Source organism: Physeter macrocephalus, chromosome 4 (genome assembly GCF_002837175.3).
Source record: "Physeter macrocephalus isolate SW-GA chromosome 4, ASM283717v5, whole genome shotgun sequence".
NCBI classification, from domain to species: Eukaryota; Metazoa; Chordata; class Mammalia; order Artiodactyla; family Physeteridae; genus Physeter; species Physeter macrocephalus.
In genome coordinates, this window is record NC_041217.1 from 88,491,138 (window position 1) to 88,512,497 (window position 21,360).

Genomic DNA, 21,360 nt, shown 5'->3' on the forward strand with positions numbered 1-21,360 from the left:
CCTCCGCGGCATGTGGGATCCTCCCGGACCGGGGCACAAACCCGTGTCCCCTGCATCGCAGGCGGACTCTCAGCCACTGCGCCACTAGGGAAGCCCTTCTAGGAAGTTTTGATGTGAGTTTTCTCCCCCAAGTCTCCAGCTTCCCTAGTAGAAGTTTATTTATATAGATTGAGAATTCAATTGATTTTTTAAATATAGAAATGGTACTTACATACTGCTAAGAAAGAAAAGATACAACTTTTTATTCTGTAACAGATTTTTTAATGATATTTGATTTGGTTTGTTGTTTTGCTGTGAAAGGTGAGAGACTGAATATGCAAATAGACAGTGGTTAGACCATATTTAAAATTGAACTTTGAATTTCATAATGTGTGCAAATGTCAAATCACTATGTAGTACACCTGAAACTAACTTAATACTGTATGTCAACTATATTTCAATTAAAAAAAATTTGAACTTTGACCTAAGACCTACTCAGAAAACTACCCCTTGTCTATAATAAACAATGCAGGAAGCCAACCCACTGTAAGTCAGACTTACTGGAAGCCAGAATGCTATCTCTAGTGACAGTCCAGGAAGCTAAACAATAAGTTGTGTAACAATCAGCCCCAAATGGCCAGAAATTAATTGATAACTGACATTTTCCCCAATTTTTGTCCCTGCTTCCAACTTAGGACCAACCAGAAAAAGCCAAATATGCCCCCCTAACCAGTCACACAGGATGCCCCATATTTGCTTTAGCCCACGTACAGTTTTCCCAGGCCAACAGTCTCCAATCAGGGCACACCCCAAAACTCCTTTTTTTTTCTACTATAAAGCTTTCCCACTCTTGCTGCCTTTGAGCCAAAATACAAGTGACAGTGGTTGACTTCCTTGCTATAGTAATCTCAGAATAAACAGCCTTTCCTTTTCTCCTTTGACTGGTCTTTATTTCCACAGAGGAATAGGCAAGAAAACTCAAAAATTAGACAGTTGTAACTCTGGGAATCTTTATTTACCGTAACAAAGGCTAATGAAATATGGGTAAAAAAATCAGGCTGTTCAAAGATAGCATTAGAGATTTCCTTTAACTTGTAATTTCTAAAATGATAGTTGTTCACTGTTATTTTCATTGACCAAAATATAAACTTCTTAGATGAAACTTCAGTACATAAATGGGGCCCCAGAATGCTGTGACATTTTCTCTTGGATTATGCAAATCTCAGTGTATGTGTTGAGGAATCAGAAAATAATTTCCAGATGAAAATCATCCTCAGTCTAATTTGTAAAAGTAATTAAATAGCAATAATTATTTTTCAGTGACACTACAAATGTATTTGCTTTTAAAACTGTAAGTAATAATTGATGGCATTTAGCTTGCAGATAAGAGAATCCTAGTCATACTAGTTTAAACAAAAAAGGCTAGAATTCTTTGTAGATACCCTTTATTAGTTTGAGGAAACACCATTCCTAGTTTGCTCAGAGTTTTTAGTCACAAATGATATTGAATCCATCAAATGTTTTTCTGCATTTATTAAGGTAACCACATGACTTTTCTTTTTTATTCTGTTACTGTGGTAAATTACAAGATTAAAAAAAATATGTTAACCTAACCTGGGATTACTGGAATACATTTATCTTGTGTATGTATGTGTGTCCATATATAGTGTTATGTATATATGTATTATGTACATATGTATATATAATATATAGTATTATACATGTACATATGTGTATGTGTAATACATATATTATTATATGTGTATATATATAGTATCCATTTATATATTGTATTCATATAATTATATATATAGTATTATCAATTTTATATATTGTATCCATATATATTATGTATCAATACATATATTTGTGTGAAATAATATATTATTTCTTTCTTAAAAGGAATGATTTTTCTTAGTAGAGATAGTTTGATATGACAGCTTTTTATAAGAATCATCTTTAGGAAAAGATTATTTCATTTTGGAAATTAAAGGGAAAATACTATTTTAAACACTTAAATTTAGGTCAAGATTTTGTCTTCTATCTTGGAATTTATAAAATACAAGTCTTAATAGGAAAACAGCCAATCTGCTTGACGTGTTTGTACAAGAAATCTAGTAGTTTTAACCCATATAAAAATATCTCTAATTTTTTTCCTTTTTGTAGAAAATTTTTACTACTGGTGATGTCAACAAAGACGGAAAGCTGGATTTTGAAGAATTTATGAAGTACCTTAAAGACCATGAGAAACAAATGAAATTGGCATTTAAGAGTTTGGACAAAAATAATGATGGTGTGTCTTTCTTTTCTATTTATTACCAGCTATGAAGAAGCACATCTCATGCTTCCAAAAGTCTAAAACAATGTATATTTAGTCAGTCTATTTTTAGATGATAATTATTACTTGTGTTAATACTTGTTTTTCTTAGTAATGTGATTTTTATATAGAATGTTTTTAGTGAAGAAGAGTTATATGTAGCTTTGCCCAATGAATCATAAGCTGTGAGTAGGGCCTTTGTAAAATATTAATTATGGAACCTTATACTGATTTGACTTAAAGCTATGGGTTAAAAATAATAATTATTTTTTTTGCTTTCTGGGCAAGAGAGTTATCTTTATTCATACTAAGCATAAGTATTATATATTCTAAAATTTAAACAACTTTCAGATTATCTTATATTTGATAGTCTTTTTGAAAGAATTACATGTGATCAAAGAAGATGCTCTGATTCTGAAAGTTAGAAAAGAAAATAGCAGATAGACGTTTAAATATATACCTTCTGATTGGGATTATAGTTTTTCTATTTATATTAGTAGCTTGGAGTTAGAGTCCCAGTCATGTGGAGCAAGAAGTAAGGGCCACCATAGGAGAAAGGGAAGAGCTATCAAACCCTTATCACCAGAGGCAACCTTTGATAGGAAGAGGGCATTTATTTTAAAAATGTATAATGCAGCCTCAGAACCCTCCCCACGCATGAGTGGTCAAGGCCATTTCATTCAAGATTTGTTATTCAAGAAACAAGTTAAACAAATAAATTGAGAGAAAATATGGTTCATACCAGGGATAGGCAAACTTTTTTTTTTTTGTAAAAGTCCAGATAGTATTTTAGCGTAGTGGGCCGTGTGATCTCAGTTGCAGGTACTCATTTCTGCTGTCACAGTGCAGAAACAGTCATAGATAATAAGTAAATGAGTAGGCATGGCTGTGTTCCAATAAAACTTTATTTACAAAAGCAGGCAACTGGCCTTATTCGGCCAGAGGGTTATAGTTTGCTGATTCCAGATTTTTACTGAACATTAACTTCAGTTAGACTCAAGGCAAGTTCCTTCAAACAAAGGAACAACTAACTAAACCCTTTGACTGGTTTTGATGATCGTTCAAATCTTGACTTGGCTAGGAAGAGCTGAGTTTGTGGTGGAAAGTAGTACTGTTAGAATATTTGTTACCACCCATAAACCTTACACTGTATGTTCCAAGTCTACCTTAGTCCAATCTTGTAGCAAAATTCAATTCTTAAAATCAAATTTATTTCTTCCCACAAACTTTCATCCCACCCTGAACCCTCTAAAGTTCAGCTGCAGAGAAGGGACTGTCTATATAGTGTTAGGGCAGGCAGTTGCTGGGAGATGAAGCTACCTCAGGATCATCTCCCAATAAGTAGAGGCCGATCGTTCAGTACGTACAGTATGCACGTATCAATGGTCCATTTCAGAAAATTCTAAATGAACCAGAAGAAATAATTAAAGGTGAAATATTTTTATTTTATTTTTTATTGAGGTATAGTTGATTTATAATGTGTTAAAGATGAAATTTGTAGTAAATACAGTTTCCCCTCAGTTTATCTTGTTTTTGTATTTAAAAACACTTTTCATTATAGATTCGTACTTTTATTAGACTTTCTTAAAACAAAGCATATACAGTCTATCCTCATTATTCATGAATTCTGTATTTGAGAATTTTTCTACTTGCTAAAATTTAACTCCGTAGGTAACCCCCAAATCAATACTCACGGTGCTTTTGCAGCCATTCATGGATTTGCGCTGAGCAGTCACAAATTTCATTTGCTTGGTGAGCACATTTCTAAAGCTGAGGTAGAAAGAGGCGATGTGCTGCGTTCTTGTTTTAGCTTTTTTATTGTAAACAAGTCATTCTGCAGTCTACTTGGTGCCATGTTTTTTGCATTTTTGTGCTTTTTATTGGTGATTTCACTATTTGCAATGGCTCCCAAGAACAGTGCTGAAATGCTGTCGAGTGTTCCTAAATGTGGGAAGGCTGTGATGTGCCTTTGGAAGAAAATACGTGTGTCAGAAAAGCTTCACTCAGGCATGAGTTATAGTGCTGTTGACCATGAGTTCAATGTTTATGAGTCAATAACATATATTAAGCAAGGTGTCTTTAAACAGAAACACACAGAAAACAAGTTTTTGTATTGATTGGTTGATGAGAATATTGTGACCAGAGGCACAGGAGCCTAACCCTGTATTTCCCTTAGGACCAGTGGTTTGGTTCTTTAGTTCTGTGTTCTTGGTGACCTTATAGAAAGTAACTACAGTGAATAATGAGAATCAACTGTACTTCTTTGAGAGTGCAATCATAAAGGCGATTATTCAGAGTGGTATGTGAAAAATTTCATCGCTAACAGGGTGACGCCTCTAACTGCTCTTACATTGTCCAGATTCTCATGCTGCTCCTTTCTTCTCCCTGGGAGAAGTCTCTCCAAATCCTGTCATTCCTTCAAAGTCCTTCCCTTAAAGGGAGTCTTTCCTTTTACCACTAACAGTAATTTTTGTCTTCCTCTTTTCCTGGAGAACTTTGCTGTTAATCCTGGTTTGGCATCAGACCCTTTGGTTTATTTACCAGGTCCATGTATCTTAGTCTTAGGATCCTCATGGGTCTGTGGGATGCTTGAGGGAAATGCAATCTTACATTTATTGCTTATGTTTTCTCTTTCTTCTTCTCTTCTGATTCTTCTCCTTTCTACAGCATGCTCTAATTGCTCTTATAATAATAATTTTCCTACTTCCATCATCCTACTATCCTGCTTTATTTTTATTGCCAGATTTCTCAAAAGAATATTCCACACTCTTTGGCTTCATTTAGTCATTTTCTACTTTCTTTTAACTCAGTGCCTTAACTCTTTATGTATAATAAATGCTTAATCATTTATTAAAATGTAGAAATGCATGCTTTAAAATTAATAGATCCTAGCTTAATTGAATTTACCTCAAAGTCAGAGTATCTTGATTTGAATCTCAGTTCTGCTGCTTCTTAATGTCATTTCTTGGTAAGGCCATGTAAGCTCTCAGTCTTTTCTTTAGATGGAATGTCATTATTTACCTACAAGGCTGTTATGATTTTTGAATGAAATAATGTGTGTATATTTGTTTAATGTATTTGTTGAAACTTGAGTTGGTGTTGAAATATGTACTTAAGCAAATCTATAGCTCATCTAAATTCACAATTTTACCTTAATCAGTTCAAGGCTCTCCCTTATTAAGTGAGGGATTTGAAATTCATGATTTCTAAGGTCCTTATCAGTTATGAGTTTATAATTTTTATTTTTTATTTTTTAAAGGAAAAATTGAGGCTTCTGAAATTGTCCAGTCTCTCCAGATACTAGGTCTAACTATTTCTAAACAACAAGCAGAGTTGATTCTTCAAAGGTAAGCTCTTCCTCTATTGACAGTTTTTTTTTTTTACCTTTAGTATCCTGTATTAGAGATCTGCCTTAAGTGTGGCTTAAAACAAATCCTTGTACCTTACCATTCCTCACTATGTACTTTCAATATCTTTCTCCCCTTTTTCTCGCTTTTCATTTTGTGTGTACACATATACCTAAAGTGTAGGAATGGGAAAACTCTTTCAAGGCCTCCAGGGCTGGTGCAGTAGAAGAAGCTCTGTTTTCCCTTTTACATGACTCTTTTACCACTCACACAAAACACTTCACTTCTGAAACTTCTGGTCACTGAATATGTGGGGTTTTTTTCCCCACAGCAAGCAATTCTAGCTGACACTAGCTGGGTGTCCTACAACGTAATTCAATTCTAACATTGTCTACCTGGAGGTAGTGTCAGATCCCACAGATTAAGGACTCAGTTTCACAAGACTGCTCTCCACTTCAGATGCCAATCGCAAGAAGTAGGTCCCCAGATTACCCACATCTTCTGCCTGACTTGACTACACATCAGAGGTTCCCGTGACCTTCTCCCTCTTGGGTTCAGTTACTTGCTAGAGGAGCTCACAGAACTCAGGGAAACATTTACTTATGCTTACCAGTTTATTACAGGGTATTATAAAGGATACAGATAAACAGGGAGACAAAATGATACGTAAGGGGAGGCCTGGGAGGGTTCTGAGCACAGGTGTCTTTGTGGAGTTAGGTGTTTCACTCTGCCAGTGTATGGATGTGTTTGCTAACCAGAAGCTCCCTAAATCCTGTGCTATTGAGATTTTTATGGAGGCATCTTCATGTAGGCATGCTCAATTATTAACTCCATTTTCAGTCCCTCTCCCCCTCTGGAGAATTGGGGTGGGATGGGGGTGGGAAGGGGGCTGGAAATTCCAAGCTTCTAATCATGACTTGGTTTTTCTGGTGTCCAGCCCTCATCCAGGAGCCATCCAGGAGCCCACCCAGAGTTGCCTCATTAGAACAAAAGATGCCCTAGTGCTCTTATCACTTAGGAAATTACAAGGGCTTTAGGGGCTCTTGCCAGGAACAGGGAAGAGAGATCAAGTTATATATTTTCTATTATCTCACAGTGTTTTAAAAGGCAGAATCTGATTGTGTTTTCAGTAGTGGAAATCACGGACCTTCCCTTGAGTGCTCAGCCGTCAGTGTGACTCATATACCTCCAAATGTCAGCTTCCTTTCTGTCATTTCACTGTCTCTTAGTATACTCAAAACTGAATTCATGGGAGAGAAGTCTGAAAGGTGCTGATTGAAACAGCTGAGGCTGAGTCATCAGAGTATGAGAATAGGAATCAGTTGGTTGAAATACAGCCTCCTAGTTCTACTTTTTCAGTAGAAGATATGGGTGGGGAGTAGCTGAAATAGGTAGGCAGTCGCTCCCAAACATGTGTGCTTCATGTATCTTTATCTTCTGCTCTCAAGTAAAATCTATTTTCCTCTTAGGCTTTCATCTCCATCCCTCTTTCCTCTAATTTTCTTATCTCTAGCTCCCTCTCCACATTTATTGAGGACCTTGGCACTTGTCAAATAGTCATTTTCTCTTTAAGTCCTAGGAAACGTCAGTATTTGTGCTGGTGACTCCTCTTTCTAGCGTCAGTGTTCCTTGCCTTCCTCAACACACCTGAGATTTTATTCCATTTTACTTCAGCAGCCCACTCCCTCTCAGGATTGTATCATAACTTGAAGTCACTCCTCGTCTGAAGTCTTAAAAACCTGTATCCTACCTTCTGACCCTTCTTCCTCCAGATTCTATACTGTCTTGCTCCTATGGTACTTGCATTTTGACTTACAGATCTCTGGCCCCTTCATTTCCTCCAGTCCATCAATCTCCTCTTGATCGATTCCTTCCACCACTCCTACTTACTTTCCCCCAATCCTGAACCACCCTCTCAGTTGTTCTCTTTGCTCCAGCATTTGGGCTATGAAACATTTCTAGAGAAAAATGAAACCATACAGGCCCAAGAATAACCAAGACATTCTTGGAGAACCATAAGGAGCTGGGGACCTGCCCTATCAGATACCAAAGAGTTGTTATAAGCTATAATTAAGACTTAGTGGTATTGCCACACAGACAAGTTGACAAATGGAACATACCATCCCAGAAACAGACCCATCCATATTTGGGATTTGTCACATGAGAGAAGTAGCTTTGCAAATCCCTGGGAAAAGGAGAGACTCTGCAATAAATGGTTCTGGTGCACCTGGTTATCCATGCAGACAGAAATACAATTGGGTACCTGCCTCACGCCATGCACAGAAATCACAGACATAGAAAACAAACTTATGGTTACCAAAAGGGAAAGGGAGGGTAGGAAGGATAAATTAGGAGCATGGGATTAACAGATACAAACTACTATACATAAAATAGATAAGCAACAAGGATTTACTATATAGCACAGGGAACTATATTCAATATCTTGTAATAACCTATAATGGAAAATAATCTGAAAAAATTATACATATAACTGAGTCACTTTGCTGTACATCTGAAACTAACATAATATTGTAAATCAACTGTACTTCAATTTAAAAAAATCAAACTAAATGTGAAAGTTACACTGCAGTACCTTTAGAGGAAAAAGAAGCAAATGTCTATATCTCAGTATAGGGAAGAATTTATTTTAAAAAATACAGAAGTCAGTAACCATATATGAAAAGGTTGATAAATTCAGCTGTATTATAATTAAGAGCATCTATTCATGGACACTATAAATAAAATGAAAAGACAAAGAGAAGGTACTTGCTAATTTATAACTTGAAGGATTAAATCAACTATATAAAGAACTATACATATTTAAGAAAAAGACACAACCCATTAGAAAAATGGGCAAAAGATATGAACAAGCATTTCACAAGGGGAAAAACATGAATAGCAGGTGAATATGATGAGATGCTCAACTTTGTTAGTAAGTTGAAGAGAAACGCAATTTAAACCCACAATGAGACTATCTTATTTAAGAAGTTTGTCAACACTAAGTGTTCTGTGGCTTTAAGCTGCAGAGTTTGGAATTCATTCAACAAATATTTGCTCTGCGCCAGGCACTGTTCTAGACACTTTGGTCATATCAGTGAATAAAATAAAAAATCCTTGCCTTGTGGAGGATGCTTGCATGCGTGTGGGGTTGAGGGGTAGGGTCAGACAATAAACAATTGCATTAAAAGAGAAAATAGTGATTAAAAAATAGAGCTATAAATATTTTAACCCAGAAGAATAGTGTCATAAACATCAGTAGTAACTAGGACTCTTATGCAAATATGGAATGTTAACACCTGTGTGCTGGGACAATTGAAAGTTTAAGTGTAATTTCATGTATGCAATCAAAGTTAAAAGTGGCACTGGAAAATATAATCATAAATATCTGAAAATAGCATTTTATCTGACTGCCATCTTTATGCATTACTTTCATGCGAGTCATAGAATAAATATAAAATTCAGAGGAGACACCAAAACTTTTTTTTCAGATATATTCATTAATTCAATAAATGAACACTTTCTTTGTACTGCCCACTTTAGATGCTGGGTCTACAGTAGTGAACAAAACTGTCAAAATCCTGGGCAGTTTAAAGTTGATTTTAGGAAAATAAACAGGTACAAATGACATTATTGCCAGGAACCTACTAAAATAAGGAAAAAGTTAATGAAAAATATCCAAGGCTACAATATGTTAATTTTAAATGTTGAAGATAAGGTACCAGAATTTCTTAAGACTCAGAAGGCCCAATCACGAAGTTTGATTTTATTTTTTACAATCATTGGTAATTTTCTTAGCATAGAGAAAATTGGAGAAGGAAATTGATAGTGTATTTTGAGTATATTCTGAAGTCACATCCAAATGTTAAAATAGAGCATTAAGAACTATCTTCTTGAGCCAGTGTAAGAAAAAATGGATCATAAATTCATTCATTGCTACCCCCCAATTTTATCTTCCAGCATTAGTGTTTGATAGCTCATTGACTTGGAGTTTGACAGAGCACCAAAAGTAGCCTTTAGTGAGACCTGTAATTTGGGGGTCTATTTTTATCTAAATGATTAAAACAGATCATCAAATGCTTGTTGCCATTGCCAAAAACCTTTTAAGAATATTAAGTTGGAAGAGAAACTGTCATTCTGCAACATGGCCAATAATGTTAGTTTTATTTATACATTTAATTTTGTTCTTTAATCAGCTTCTTTTTATTTTCAGCATCGATGCTGATGGGACAATGACAGTGGACTGGAATGAATGGAGAGACTACTTCTTATTTAACCCTGTTACAGACATTGAGGAAATTATCCGTTTCTGGAAACATTCTACTGTGAGTATGCTTTATGTATTAATTTATACTTATTTGGAACTGTAAGCAATTGGTATGGTTATCATCCAAGAGCACTCTGTAACACTTATGGGCCATGGTACCCAAGTCTCAATAGCTCTTTAACTTGTAGAGTTCTACGTATTCTGTTAGGTGTATACTCAGAGTATATTAAAGCTTTTTTAAAAAATTAATTAATTTTATTTTATTTATTTTTGGCTGTGTTGGGCCTTCGTTGCTGCGGGTGGGCTTTCTCTAGTTGCAGCGAGCGGGGGCTACTCTTTGTTGAGGTGCGTGGGCTTCTCATTGCAGTGGCTTCTCTCGTTGTGGAGCATGGGCTCCAGGCACGCGGGCTTCAGTAGTTGTGGCACGTGGGCTCAGTAGTTGTGGCTTGTGGGCTCTAGAATGCAGGCTCAGTAGTTGTGGTGCATGGGCTTAGTTGCTCCACAGCATGTGGGATCTTCCCAGACCAGGGATTGAACCCTTGTCCCCTGCATTGGCAGGAGGATTCTTAACCACTGCGCCACCAGAGAACTCCCGGGGCTTTTACTTTTTATAGATAATATATTGCCTAAATAATCTCAGTACCTCGTGGTTGATAATGACCAAAGATCCCTTCTGAAATTTGCTTGTTCAGTCAACCACCTACATTTATCTCTGGCTTAAGGCACCTATAATAATAATCATGGAAGGGTAAAAAATCTTTGGCTCATCTGCTTAGTATTGCACACCTATCCATCTGTATTCTTCTAAACTTTCAAATTTTAATTAAATTTCATTAATATCCTACTGAAATATCCTGGGGTAAATGAAATTCATTTCATTCTGCAATCTGTTCCTGAAAACAATGGGAATTCTTTGAGGGAATTTTTATTTTTCTAATGGGCTTGACTTCTATACGTATTCCTGAATTTCAGTACATTTCATATGCACTAAATGAAGCCTAGAGTTCACATTGTTACTAGTAACAATGCCTAAACTTACCTAGAGCATTGTAGAATTATTGGTGACTAATGCCTTTTCAACTATGAGTATAAAATAATACTATATTTGTAGTTCAGTTGCCTTGATAAATTTTATACTTATGTGAAATCATATTTACATAATCAAATTCTTATTGTATCTTTGGAAATAGTAATAGTTGAGGCTACAATCATGTATCCATTTTATTGATAGTAAAATGAAGAAATAGAGGGTTACTACTATAGCAAAGCTTCTTACCCTGACACTCTTACCTATAAAATCTTTTACACTAGAATCATTTAGATAATAAAGTTGTAAAAATATTATTATAGAATTTTGTTTCTGTCAAGCTATGTTTGTAACCTATAGTAATATTTAGAGAAGATTGGAAGGTAGATCATTTTAAACAATACCTCCCTGTAAGCTAAATTTTATATAGAATCTATTGCATGTTTTAAATGACAAGTCAGATTTATAAAAATATTTACAGACAGTCTATATAGGAAATGAGTTTAGGGGTACTCAAGTTACAGTTTTAATTTAATTTTTATTTACATATTTAGAGCACATATCATGTTATAAATTATAATGTGGATATAATTTTGAGATAAAGTGTGTATCTTTGAAGAACTGACAAATTATTTTCTTTCTGTAGCTAAGGATTCACTACCTCTGATCAAATGCTGCTCTTTCATTCTGACTTAGACCTAGAAGAGAAAAGTTATTCTGAATCTATTAAGAAAAAAGTTGTAATTGTTGGTTTTGTAAATTTGTAATTACTGTTAATTTTCATTTCTTGTGGACTGATACTGTACTTCATTTAGTGTGACTAGGCTACTTATAATTGCCTATATGCTCAGATTGGTTCAGTATAGTACTTTCTAAGGATTGAAGCTGATCTTAATTATAAAATAATATGTAATTCTTCTTTCAAAGAAGCAAACCTTCTGGAATGATCTGTCTTTAATTGATGGAGCCTGGGGCTCTTTCTTCCATTTTAACAGGGTATTGACATAGGAGATAGTTTAACTATTCCAGATGAATTCACGGAAGATGAAAAGAAGTCAGGGCAGTGGTGGAGGCAGCTTTTGGCAGGAGGTGTTGCTGGTGCCGTCTCTCGAACAAGCACTGCCCCTTTGGATCGTCTGAAAGTCATGATGCAGGTGAGCTTTGCGATCTTCTGTCTAAGTTTGTCCAAAATATTCTGAAACAATGAGAAATATGGTGCTTTGAAAAAAGTTTAAAAATTTCGCAGTGATAGTCATACCTGTAAAAAAAAACTCTCAATTTTATTGCTATTAATCCTAAATTCAGTCCATGTTAAGTATTTCAGTGTTTGACCAAACCTTAAATTGTTGGTACATGTGTGTGATGAACTTTTAATCTTGGCTTTCTGTGACTATTCAAATGTTTAATTAGAAAAGGAAATCTCTAGACATCATTGTAGGGTTCTCCTTAAATTACTTATATTTTCCTTATATTTTATGTTCTTTCTCAAAAGAGGGTTTTTCTGAAATCTGGAATCTTGGAACAAGGATGTAACTTAAAAAATTATTCTAAAGCTGAGGTTGGCAGGAAAGACCTGGGTTTATAAGCTGACTTTCCTATTTACTAGCAGTGTAGGCTTGGCTGGTCAGAGTGAAAAGAAAGAGGGAAAGGAAAGGATTAATATTTATTTGGTGCTCATTATGGTAACCCATTTAATCCTCTGGTAACCAAGCATGGGGGGATTTTATCCTCATATTATCTGTGGGGAACACAAGGCTCAGAGAGTTAAATAACTTTTCCTTTACAACAAATTAGACAAGGAATGGAGTATTTCTGGCTCTAAAGCTCATGGTTCTCACACTGCATGAAACCTCTGAGGCCTCATTTTCCTTCATTCTAGAATGGGAATAGGAATATCTAACAAGGGTGGTTGTAAGAATTAAATAATGTAAGGTATGTGAAAATGCCTGGTAGGCTGGAACACCCTGCTAGAATATACTAGCTGCTTAAAAAAGGTTTTTAAAAGTTGTGTTGTTATACCTATGGTCAGCACTTTTTATATTTGCCATTAGATTTCTGTACAAAATGATTTCTGACAATATTTTAAACTAGCATCCATTGAGAATGTACCTACATCTCAAAATATGTTTAGGGGTAAAGATACTGCTTTAAAAAGAAAGGAGAGGGAATTGGCCTGTATGTTTTTCTTTAGGAACAATAGTAAATTGACTTTGAGAGAGCTTGAATAAGCATTCATCTTTTCCTTTGTCATATTTTATTGTGAAGTTTATTTAAAATAAAATGGATATATTTAGACTTTAGTTCCTGAAAGTTCAGGGGTTTCCCCAAACTACCTTCAGATTCATTAATTCACAGAACTCACTGGAAGCTTTTATACTCATGGTTATGGTTTATTACAGTGAAGGATATACATTAAAATCAGCCAAGGAAAGAAGAGCATAGGGCTTCCAGGGAAGTACCAAATGCAGAGTTGCTGTTGTTTTCTCCCCAGAGAGTCAGAATGTATTATTTCCTGACATTGGTGTGTGACAACATGCACAGAGTTGCACACCAAACAAGGAGGCTCACCTGAGTCTTTGGTGTCCAGAGTTTTTATTGTGACTAGATCACATACTGCCCTCATGACTGACCTTTAGTCTTCAGCCTCTCCCTTCCTCCCTTCTTGGTTTTTTTTTTTAATAGTAGTCACTCATTTTGTGTAAGCAGAAACAATCAGAAGAATAGCTGACTTCTTTAATTACTTTTGGTTTATTAGATTTAATCAGTTTTATATAGAGGCAAGCATAAGGTCTAGTTTATTTAAACAACTGTCACATCAGTAGTATGAGCCAGGTAATTCATCAGTATTCACTGGGTTAGGTAGTTGGTACATGAGACTTCGAGATAAGCTGTAGAAGTTACAATTTTTATTTTTGGTGTCAGGCTGTGTGTATTCTATTCTCCATGGCTCTGATAAATATAACATCCAGATTGTTTTGAGTCCAATTTATATTTCTTTTTTTTTTTTGCGATACGCGGGCCTCTCACTGTTGTGGCCTCTTCCATAGCGGAGCACAGGCTCCGGACGCGCAGGCTCAGTGGCCATGGCTCACGGGCCCAGCCGCTCCGCGGCATGTGGGATCTTCCCGGACCGGGGCACGAACCCGTGTCTCCTGCATCGGCAGGTGGACTCTCAACCACTGCGCCACCAGGGAAGCCCCCACCCATTTATATTTCATGTCAGTATTACTTCTCAGGGGGAGGGATAATATATTACATTCAGTATATTTTTCTAATTTTTCTTACACTGAACTTGTTCATGTTCCAAAGGGTGTTCCATAGCCTAATAAATAATAAGTTGGTTCATTTTATCTTATGAATGTTGTTCATAATTTAACTTTTGATCATGCCTTCTCTGTTTGCTGTCCTACACTGAGGGTTACGATTTTTCTTAGTTTTAGATTCACAGTCAGGCTTCTAAAATGATGGTAATAGTTCTTCCCATTATATATTTTCTCAACCTTCTATATTCTATTTTCAAATACATCTTCATGCAGTAATAAATAATACTGAAGAAAAGAGAGTGGATTGTATGATGACTTTAGAAATAGTAATAATAACATCCCACCAGTATTTAATATCGTTTTGCTTTTGTTTTTAGGTCCATGGTTCAAAATCAGAGAAAATGAACATATATGGCGGCTTTCGACAGATGGTAAAAGAGGGAGGTATCCGCTCACTTTGGAGAGGAAATGGTACAAATGTCATTAAAATTGCTCCTGAGACAGCTGTTAAGTTCTGGGCATATGAACAGGTAATAGTTATCACCTGTGGAATTTGTTAACAAAGGGGAGTTAATAAACTGATTCAATAACTATTATCATACGATGCTTTTTAGATTATTATTTTAATACATGATAATTTTCCACATATACTCCATGAGGAATTTCTCTTATAAGAGATTAGACTAGATAACCTCAGAGATCCCTCATGACTCAATTCTGGGATTCTGAATTTCATATTACTTAAAAAGACTTTTGTTTTCTTTTCTAAGTAGCTCTTCAAGGAAACGTAAGATTTTAGCTTATTCGTTTTGAATTCAGAATAGGAGCTGCACACTCACATAAGTTTTTATGAAAGTATCCCCATCCAGCATCTGGAAGGAAAACTTTTAAGTTGAAGTCCTTTGTGTAGTTTGACATTGCTATAAAATTGAGTTGAATTTAGAGTGAAAGCTCCATGAAGGTAGGGGCTTGGCTTCTTCTCCATGCACTCCAGCATTTAGACAGAGCCTGGCATGTGATAAGTGCTCAGTAAGTGTAGAATGATTGAGTGAATGAGTAAATGAATGAATGCATTTACCTCTGAATCAACTTCTCTGTTGACTTAGATTGTTTAGGATGCTTAGATATTAGGATGCTCCTTCAGCATAACTTGGTGTTAAGAGGAAATACAGTAGTGGATTTTAGAGTTTGGCTTCTCTTTGTCATTAACAGAATTGTCTAGTTAAGCACGCACAAAATTATTCTTTCCACTCTTTCTTCCATCATTGTTAACGATAGACGATAAGAACCTTGAAATTTAACCCCACCTTATATTTTGTATTATTTCAAATAGATTTTTGATAGTTTTGGAGAACATTTTGTTCTTGAGCAACAGAATACTCTTGAGAAGATTACAGAGTCTAGTGGTGTTTTTTTCTTGGCTTAGGAAATAGAGAAGCAAAGAAAACATTGAAGAAAATCTAGCCTCCATAACTTTAATTACAGCTTATCTTTGGGAAGTATATTTTCCTTCTATGAATGTTTGAGGATACATATCACGACTAGTAAGGGCTAGCATTTTAGATACCTGTAGGTTATTCTGATCACATACTTGGATTTTATGATAGGAAAACCAGACCCTAAAATAAATAAGTATTCAAGTATAAAACCATTATTCCATATGCAGGAAGTCAGTATTTTTGGAAGTCTGTATTATTGCAAGCAAATGTATGTATTATGCTACTTAGCAGATTCTTACCTTGAACACTACCAACAGGCATCCAGCCAGGATCCTTTCTCAGGCCTCTTCACAATATTTTAATTTCTGCATGCTAACTTTTCTTAGAGATCAAGAGAAAGCTCTCTGCACAGTGTGGTATAGTGTTCTTGTGGTCTCTGAGACCTATTATGCCTGTCCATTTTCTGCCCCCTGCTGAAGGTCCTTTCATCCCTCAGGGCTCTCTTAAGCCAGGCTTCCTATGAGAAGCATTTCCTAAGCATCCCAACCAAAACTGATGCCTCTTCTGCCTGGTTTCCTTAGAGTACTATTTTACAGAATATCCAGTTTTCCATCGGATAATGGAAAACCCATTGTTTTTCCCAGTGAGTTGTAAACTACCTTGGGATAAATGTTATGCCATATATATTCTCAAATTTCCCAGAGGACCTAACTAGCTCACTTCTATATTCAGGTAGGTCTTGTTCATTGAATAACTAATAACTAATAGCTTAGAAAACGAAGAAAAGGATATTTTCAGCCTGGTATGTAGCTCTCTTAAACACATCAACATGGGATAAAGCTGTGGTCTATCTGGGTCCTCATTGCCATAGCAGTTCAATTGTATCAGGAACAGGCTGGCAGTACGGTGTTGTGTTCTCATGGTTTCAGCTGCCATCTGCATTCTAACTGCTTTCCATTCTAACATTTTTCTCTTCATCTCTATACCTGCACATCCACCTGAGCACTGCATATCTGTGCATCTCCGCTTACATATCCCAGGGGTACTTTACAGTCATCCCTCCCCCACCCCCCGCTCCAGTGACACACACACACACACACACACACACACACACACACCATTCCTCTTCCTATAGATCATATGGTGGTGAACATCTTTCAAGACTTTGCTCGGGAGTTATTTCCTCCAGGACACCTTCCCTTTGTTTCCCTCTGTTAGCACTCTCACACCGAATTCTGATAATCTCAGTACTTCTCTCTCTTCTTAAGGAGACTGTGAGCTTCCTTAGGCAGGATCTGTTTTCAGGTGTGTGTTCCCAGCACCTGGCCCAGTGCCAGTAAATCCTCATTGAATGAGCATGAATCTTAAGTCCATTAAGATGAAGGGGAAGATGGGTATTTGAGCAGAAGGAAGCAGCCTGTGGACAGAAATGTTGGCACAGGAGGGCATCACTCACTAAGGAAGCTGAAGGTGGTTCACTAGGCTTAAGTGTAGTGGAGTGTGTGTCCGGGAAGATGATGATGAAAGCAGGCTGGACAGATAGGCAGGAGCCAAATGTGATAGGAGTCTAGATTTTAGCCTGAATGTGGTGAGGGGGTTATTGAAGCATCTTATGTAGGGAAGTGGAATAAGTATATTTACATTTAAGAAAGATCAATGTGGAAAAAGAGTGGAGAGGTATTGGAAGAGAGGGAGGCTGTACTTGAGGCAGGGAGACTATTTAAGGAAATATTTCAGGAATTCAGGTAAGAAATGATGAGTACCAGTATAAGGAGACGGCTGTTGTGATTGAAGAAAAACTGAAATGAACTGAAAACTATTTTGGGAAATAGAAACAACAGAACTCACTGAGTGAATGTAGAGGTGAGAAAGAGGAATCAAGGGTGATACTCTGGTTTCTAACTTGAGCAACTAAGTATGTAGAGAATACAATAAGAGGAACAAGAGGAACTGCTTTTGAGGTAAAACGACAGGTTGCATTTTGGACATGCTGGGTTTGAGCTATTTCTGTAACACATACAAGGAGCTGTCCAGTAGGACAGGGAGGTTGTGACTGAGGTGAAGCCTTTGGAATGAAGCCCTCAGGAAGGCTTATAGAATGAGAACAGTTCTGGGGATATGCCCAGGGAGAAGTAGGAGAAACTTGTAGAGGAGACTGACAGGAGCAGCCAAAGAGACAGGAGGAAATCCAGGGAAAACGATGGCCTAGAAGTCAGAGGAAGAAGAGGGTTTCATGAAGGGTCAAATACTGCAGGGTACTAAATACAATAAAAAGTTTATCTTTCAGAATTTACCAGCTCCGAGATAGGAAAGCTTGGTATAAATGTTTCAGTGAAGTAATGAGATGAGAAACCAATTGAAATGAGCTAAAGTCAACAGGAGGTGAAGAAAACTAGACAGTAGACACTTTTGTCAGGAGCTTGACTTCAGTGAAGGGAAGGGAGAGAGTGATAGGTTAGAGGGATGTTGGGTTTTGATACGTTTCATTTTAATGACATGCCTATGGCTGAAGGAAGCATGTCAATGCAAAGAAGGAGGTTAAAAAATATAAGTGAGAGAGACTGACGACAAGTGCAGCAGGTATTCAGAGGAAGTATGTGTGTGGAGTAGGGAGTGGGGGTGGAGGGGCTGGGGGAGAAATGGGTACTAACCAGTCTGCTGGCAGGATTAGCCTTTGACTGTGTGGAGGACTCTTCTCACGTCAGCTCGGGAAGAAAAAGATATAGGTGGATGCGGGTGATTTTGTGGGAAGTGGGCAGGAATACCAAGATATCCTTGCCAGGTGGCCTCTCTGTTCTTCCTTGAGTTCCCAAGAAAGGACTTTTTTTGAGAATGAGGGAGGAAGTGGTATTGGAAGCTGGAGGAGAATGGAGAAGGTTGAAATAGGTATTCTAACAAATGGAGAGAGAGTTGAGATAGATAGGATGAATGGAAAGAAAGAAACAAACAAAATTGAAAGAAAGCAAGGAAGGGAGGGAGGAAGGAAGGAAGAAAAGGAAAGAAAACAAAAGAAAAAAGAAAAGAAAAGAAGGAAGGAAGAAAGAAAGAAAGGAAGGAAGGAAGAAAATTGAAATCCTAAAAGGGATTTCAGGCTGGCTTTGAGAGCCCAGCTAAATCATCTTTGAGAATGTCAAATTCTGTGGCCTTGAGCAAGCCACTTAAAGTCTCTGTGACTGTTACCTGCTTTCTGGGGTAGGAATTAAGCTTGGTGACATAGTGTTAAGTACCTGTCCCTTTGCCTAACCCTGTACAGGCTCTCTGTCCTCAACTCTTCCCCTTGTGCATTGTATGTTCTGGGGTGCAGGAGCCGCAAATCCCTACACTTTAAATATGTATTCACCAATTACTAAAGAATACTTTTGATAGGTGCTTTTGGGATGGGGGTACACGATATAAACGATGTCTCTGAGGTTCCTGTTCATATGCAGGAAGGTTTTCAATAAATTATATTTAATGATTGTGATAATCTGACATGCAGGAAAATTAATGGGGCCTACGCAGAAGGGAGTTTTGGTTAACATTCTGATGCAGTTCAGGAAATAGAGCCTGTGGAAACATTGATCTTTGGGGGTAAGCAGATATCTGCTATTTGGGGAACTTTGTGAAATTATAATATATTTAATTTTTATCATGAGCAGAGAAACACAGTTTTACTAGGAGAAAGTATTCCTGTGTTTTTGCATTGGGCTCTTTGGATCCCAAGGAACAGAGACTGGCTGGCTTAGGGAAGCAGGCTGGAGGTGGGGGTCACTGTGGAGGTGTCTGTGGCATTAAGGGGAAGAGCCTCAGGAAGTGCAGAAAGTGGAACCTCACTGACCTGTCCCTTCTCCATGTGTCTGCTTCTCTATTGCTTTATCCATTTCTCCCTCAGGTGTCAGTGCCTAATTATACCTATAGACTCACCTCACATTTCTAGGAGAAGGAATCTGGTTTGCCTGGCTTATAACCACAGTCTTTGTTTAGACAGAGATTTTCTCTCCAAGTTGTAGAAAGATAATATTGAATATATTAGTAATAATAATAATAATAACAACAACAACAATAATATTTACTGAACATTTGCCATTTGCCCAGCACTGTGCTGTTACGTGTATTATCTTATCGAATTCTTTCAACAACCTCGTGAAACTGGGGTTATCACAGATGAGGAAACTGCATGTGGACATGTTCATAAACTTTCTCAGGGCCACATAGACCTAGGGTTCAAGCCCAGGACTGCCTGACTGTGGAGCCCATGATGTTAACATCCTGCCCTATCGGTATTTCGGCTGCATTTGTGCCAGAATTCCCCCTTTGGCCAGATCAGCCATGTCGGTTGCTTTAGTACTGCTGGGCCAGGCGGGCTCTGGGGTCGACATGTTAGTATAGTTAAATGTATTACCTACAAAAACTGTTTTTCTAAGCTGTTTTGTTAATATTTGTCACTTATTTATTAGTTTTACTTATACTGGTGAAAATAAACTCATCTTAAAAAAAGGAAAACTGGGCTTCCCTGGTGGCACAGTGGTTGCGAATCTGCCTGCTAGAGCAGGGGACATGGGTTCGAGCCCTGGTCTGGGAAGATCCCACAAGCCGCGGAGCAATTAGGCCCGTGAGCCACAACTACTGAGCCTGCGTGTCTGGAGCCTGTGCTCCGCAACAAGAGAGGCCGCGATAGTGAGAGGCCCGTGCACCACGATGAAGAGCGGCCCCCACTTGCCACAACTAGAGAAAGCCCTCGCACAGAAACGAAGACCCAACACAGCCAAAAATAAATAACTTAATTAATTAATTTTAAAAAAAAAGAAAAGAAAACTATGGGGAAAATATCTAAAAACTGTGAATACTTTATTAACCTGTGCATCTGAGGAAGAACGTTGTGATGAATCTATTTTAGCAAAGGAGCTGCTGGGTCCTCTCTGTGGACCATCTGTGTTTCGTGGAATTCTAACTTGAAAATCACTGTCCAGTAAACTGAATGTATTAGCATTCGCACCTTGCTTTTCTGTTAGATATTGTTAATGCAGTGTGTGCATTTTGAGAAACATCATATTGTCAGTTGATTTCTAGGAGCTGATTTGTATTTTTGTATTGTCTTAGCTTGGCCTGCCATAACAAAATACCATATGCTGGGTTGTTTAAACAACAGAAGTTTATTTCTCACAGTTCTAGAGCTGGGGAGTCTGTCATCACGGTGCTGACCAATTCGGTTTCCAGTGAGGAGGGCTCTCTCTCCCTGGCTTGTAGGTGGCCACCCTCTCACTGTGTGCTCACATGGCCTTTCCTTGGTACATACATGTTGGGGGGAGAGAGAGAGAGAGAGAGGGGTGAGGGGTAGGGAAGGAAGGAGGGAGAGAGTGAGCATGTGTGTGAAAGAAAGAGAGAAAGAGAGAGAGGCGCCACCTCATGGTCAAACCATAATTACCTCCCAAAGGCCCCAGCTCCAAATACTATCGCATAGGAGGTTACAGTTTCAACATATGAATTTGTGGGGGGGAGGGGGAAGGGGGGGGAAGAACATAATTCATTCTGTAGCAGGTATTAATGTGCATTTAAAACTTTATTTACACAGTACAAGAAGTTGCTTACTGAGGAAGGACAAAAAGTAGGAACCTTTGAGAGATTCGTTTCTGGTTCCATGGCTGGAGCAACTGCACAGACATTTATTTATCCTATGGAGGTAAGTACCATTGTGAAGTCTGATTGCATTAATGGTGTTTGTATTATTATCTATTGCTGTGTAAC

General features: G+C 37.4%; 1 protein-coding gene across 2 annotated transcripts in view; it reads left to right on the forward strand.

Annotated features, from left to right (window-relative positions):
- The window catches only part of SLC25A24 (solute carrier family 25 member 24), a 43,868-nt gene that overhangs the window by 9,784 nt on the left and 12,724 nt on the right, over nucleotides 1–21,360 (forward strand). For both annotated transcript variants that reach the window (XM_024119812.3, XM_024119813.3), the window contains 6 exons: nucleotides 2,146–2,272; nucleotides 5,556–5,643; nucleotides 9,854–9,965; nucleotides 11,930–12,088; nucleotides 14,575–14,727; nucleotides 21,188–21,295. In XM_024119812.3, the coding sequence (XP_023975580.1) occupies nucleotides 2,146–2,272; nucleotides 5,556–5,643; nucleotides 9,854–9,965; nucleotides 11,930–12,088; nucleotides 14,575–14,727; nucleotides 21,188–21,295 (747 nt within the window). The remainder of the gene's footprint in view (nucleotides 1–2,145; nucleotides 2,273–5,555; nucleotides 5,644–9,853; nucleotides 9,966–11,929; nucleotides 12,089–14,574; nucleotides 14,728–21,187; nucleotides 21,296–21,360) is intronic.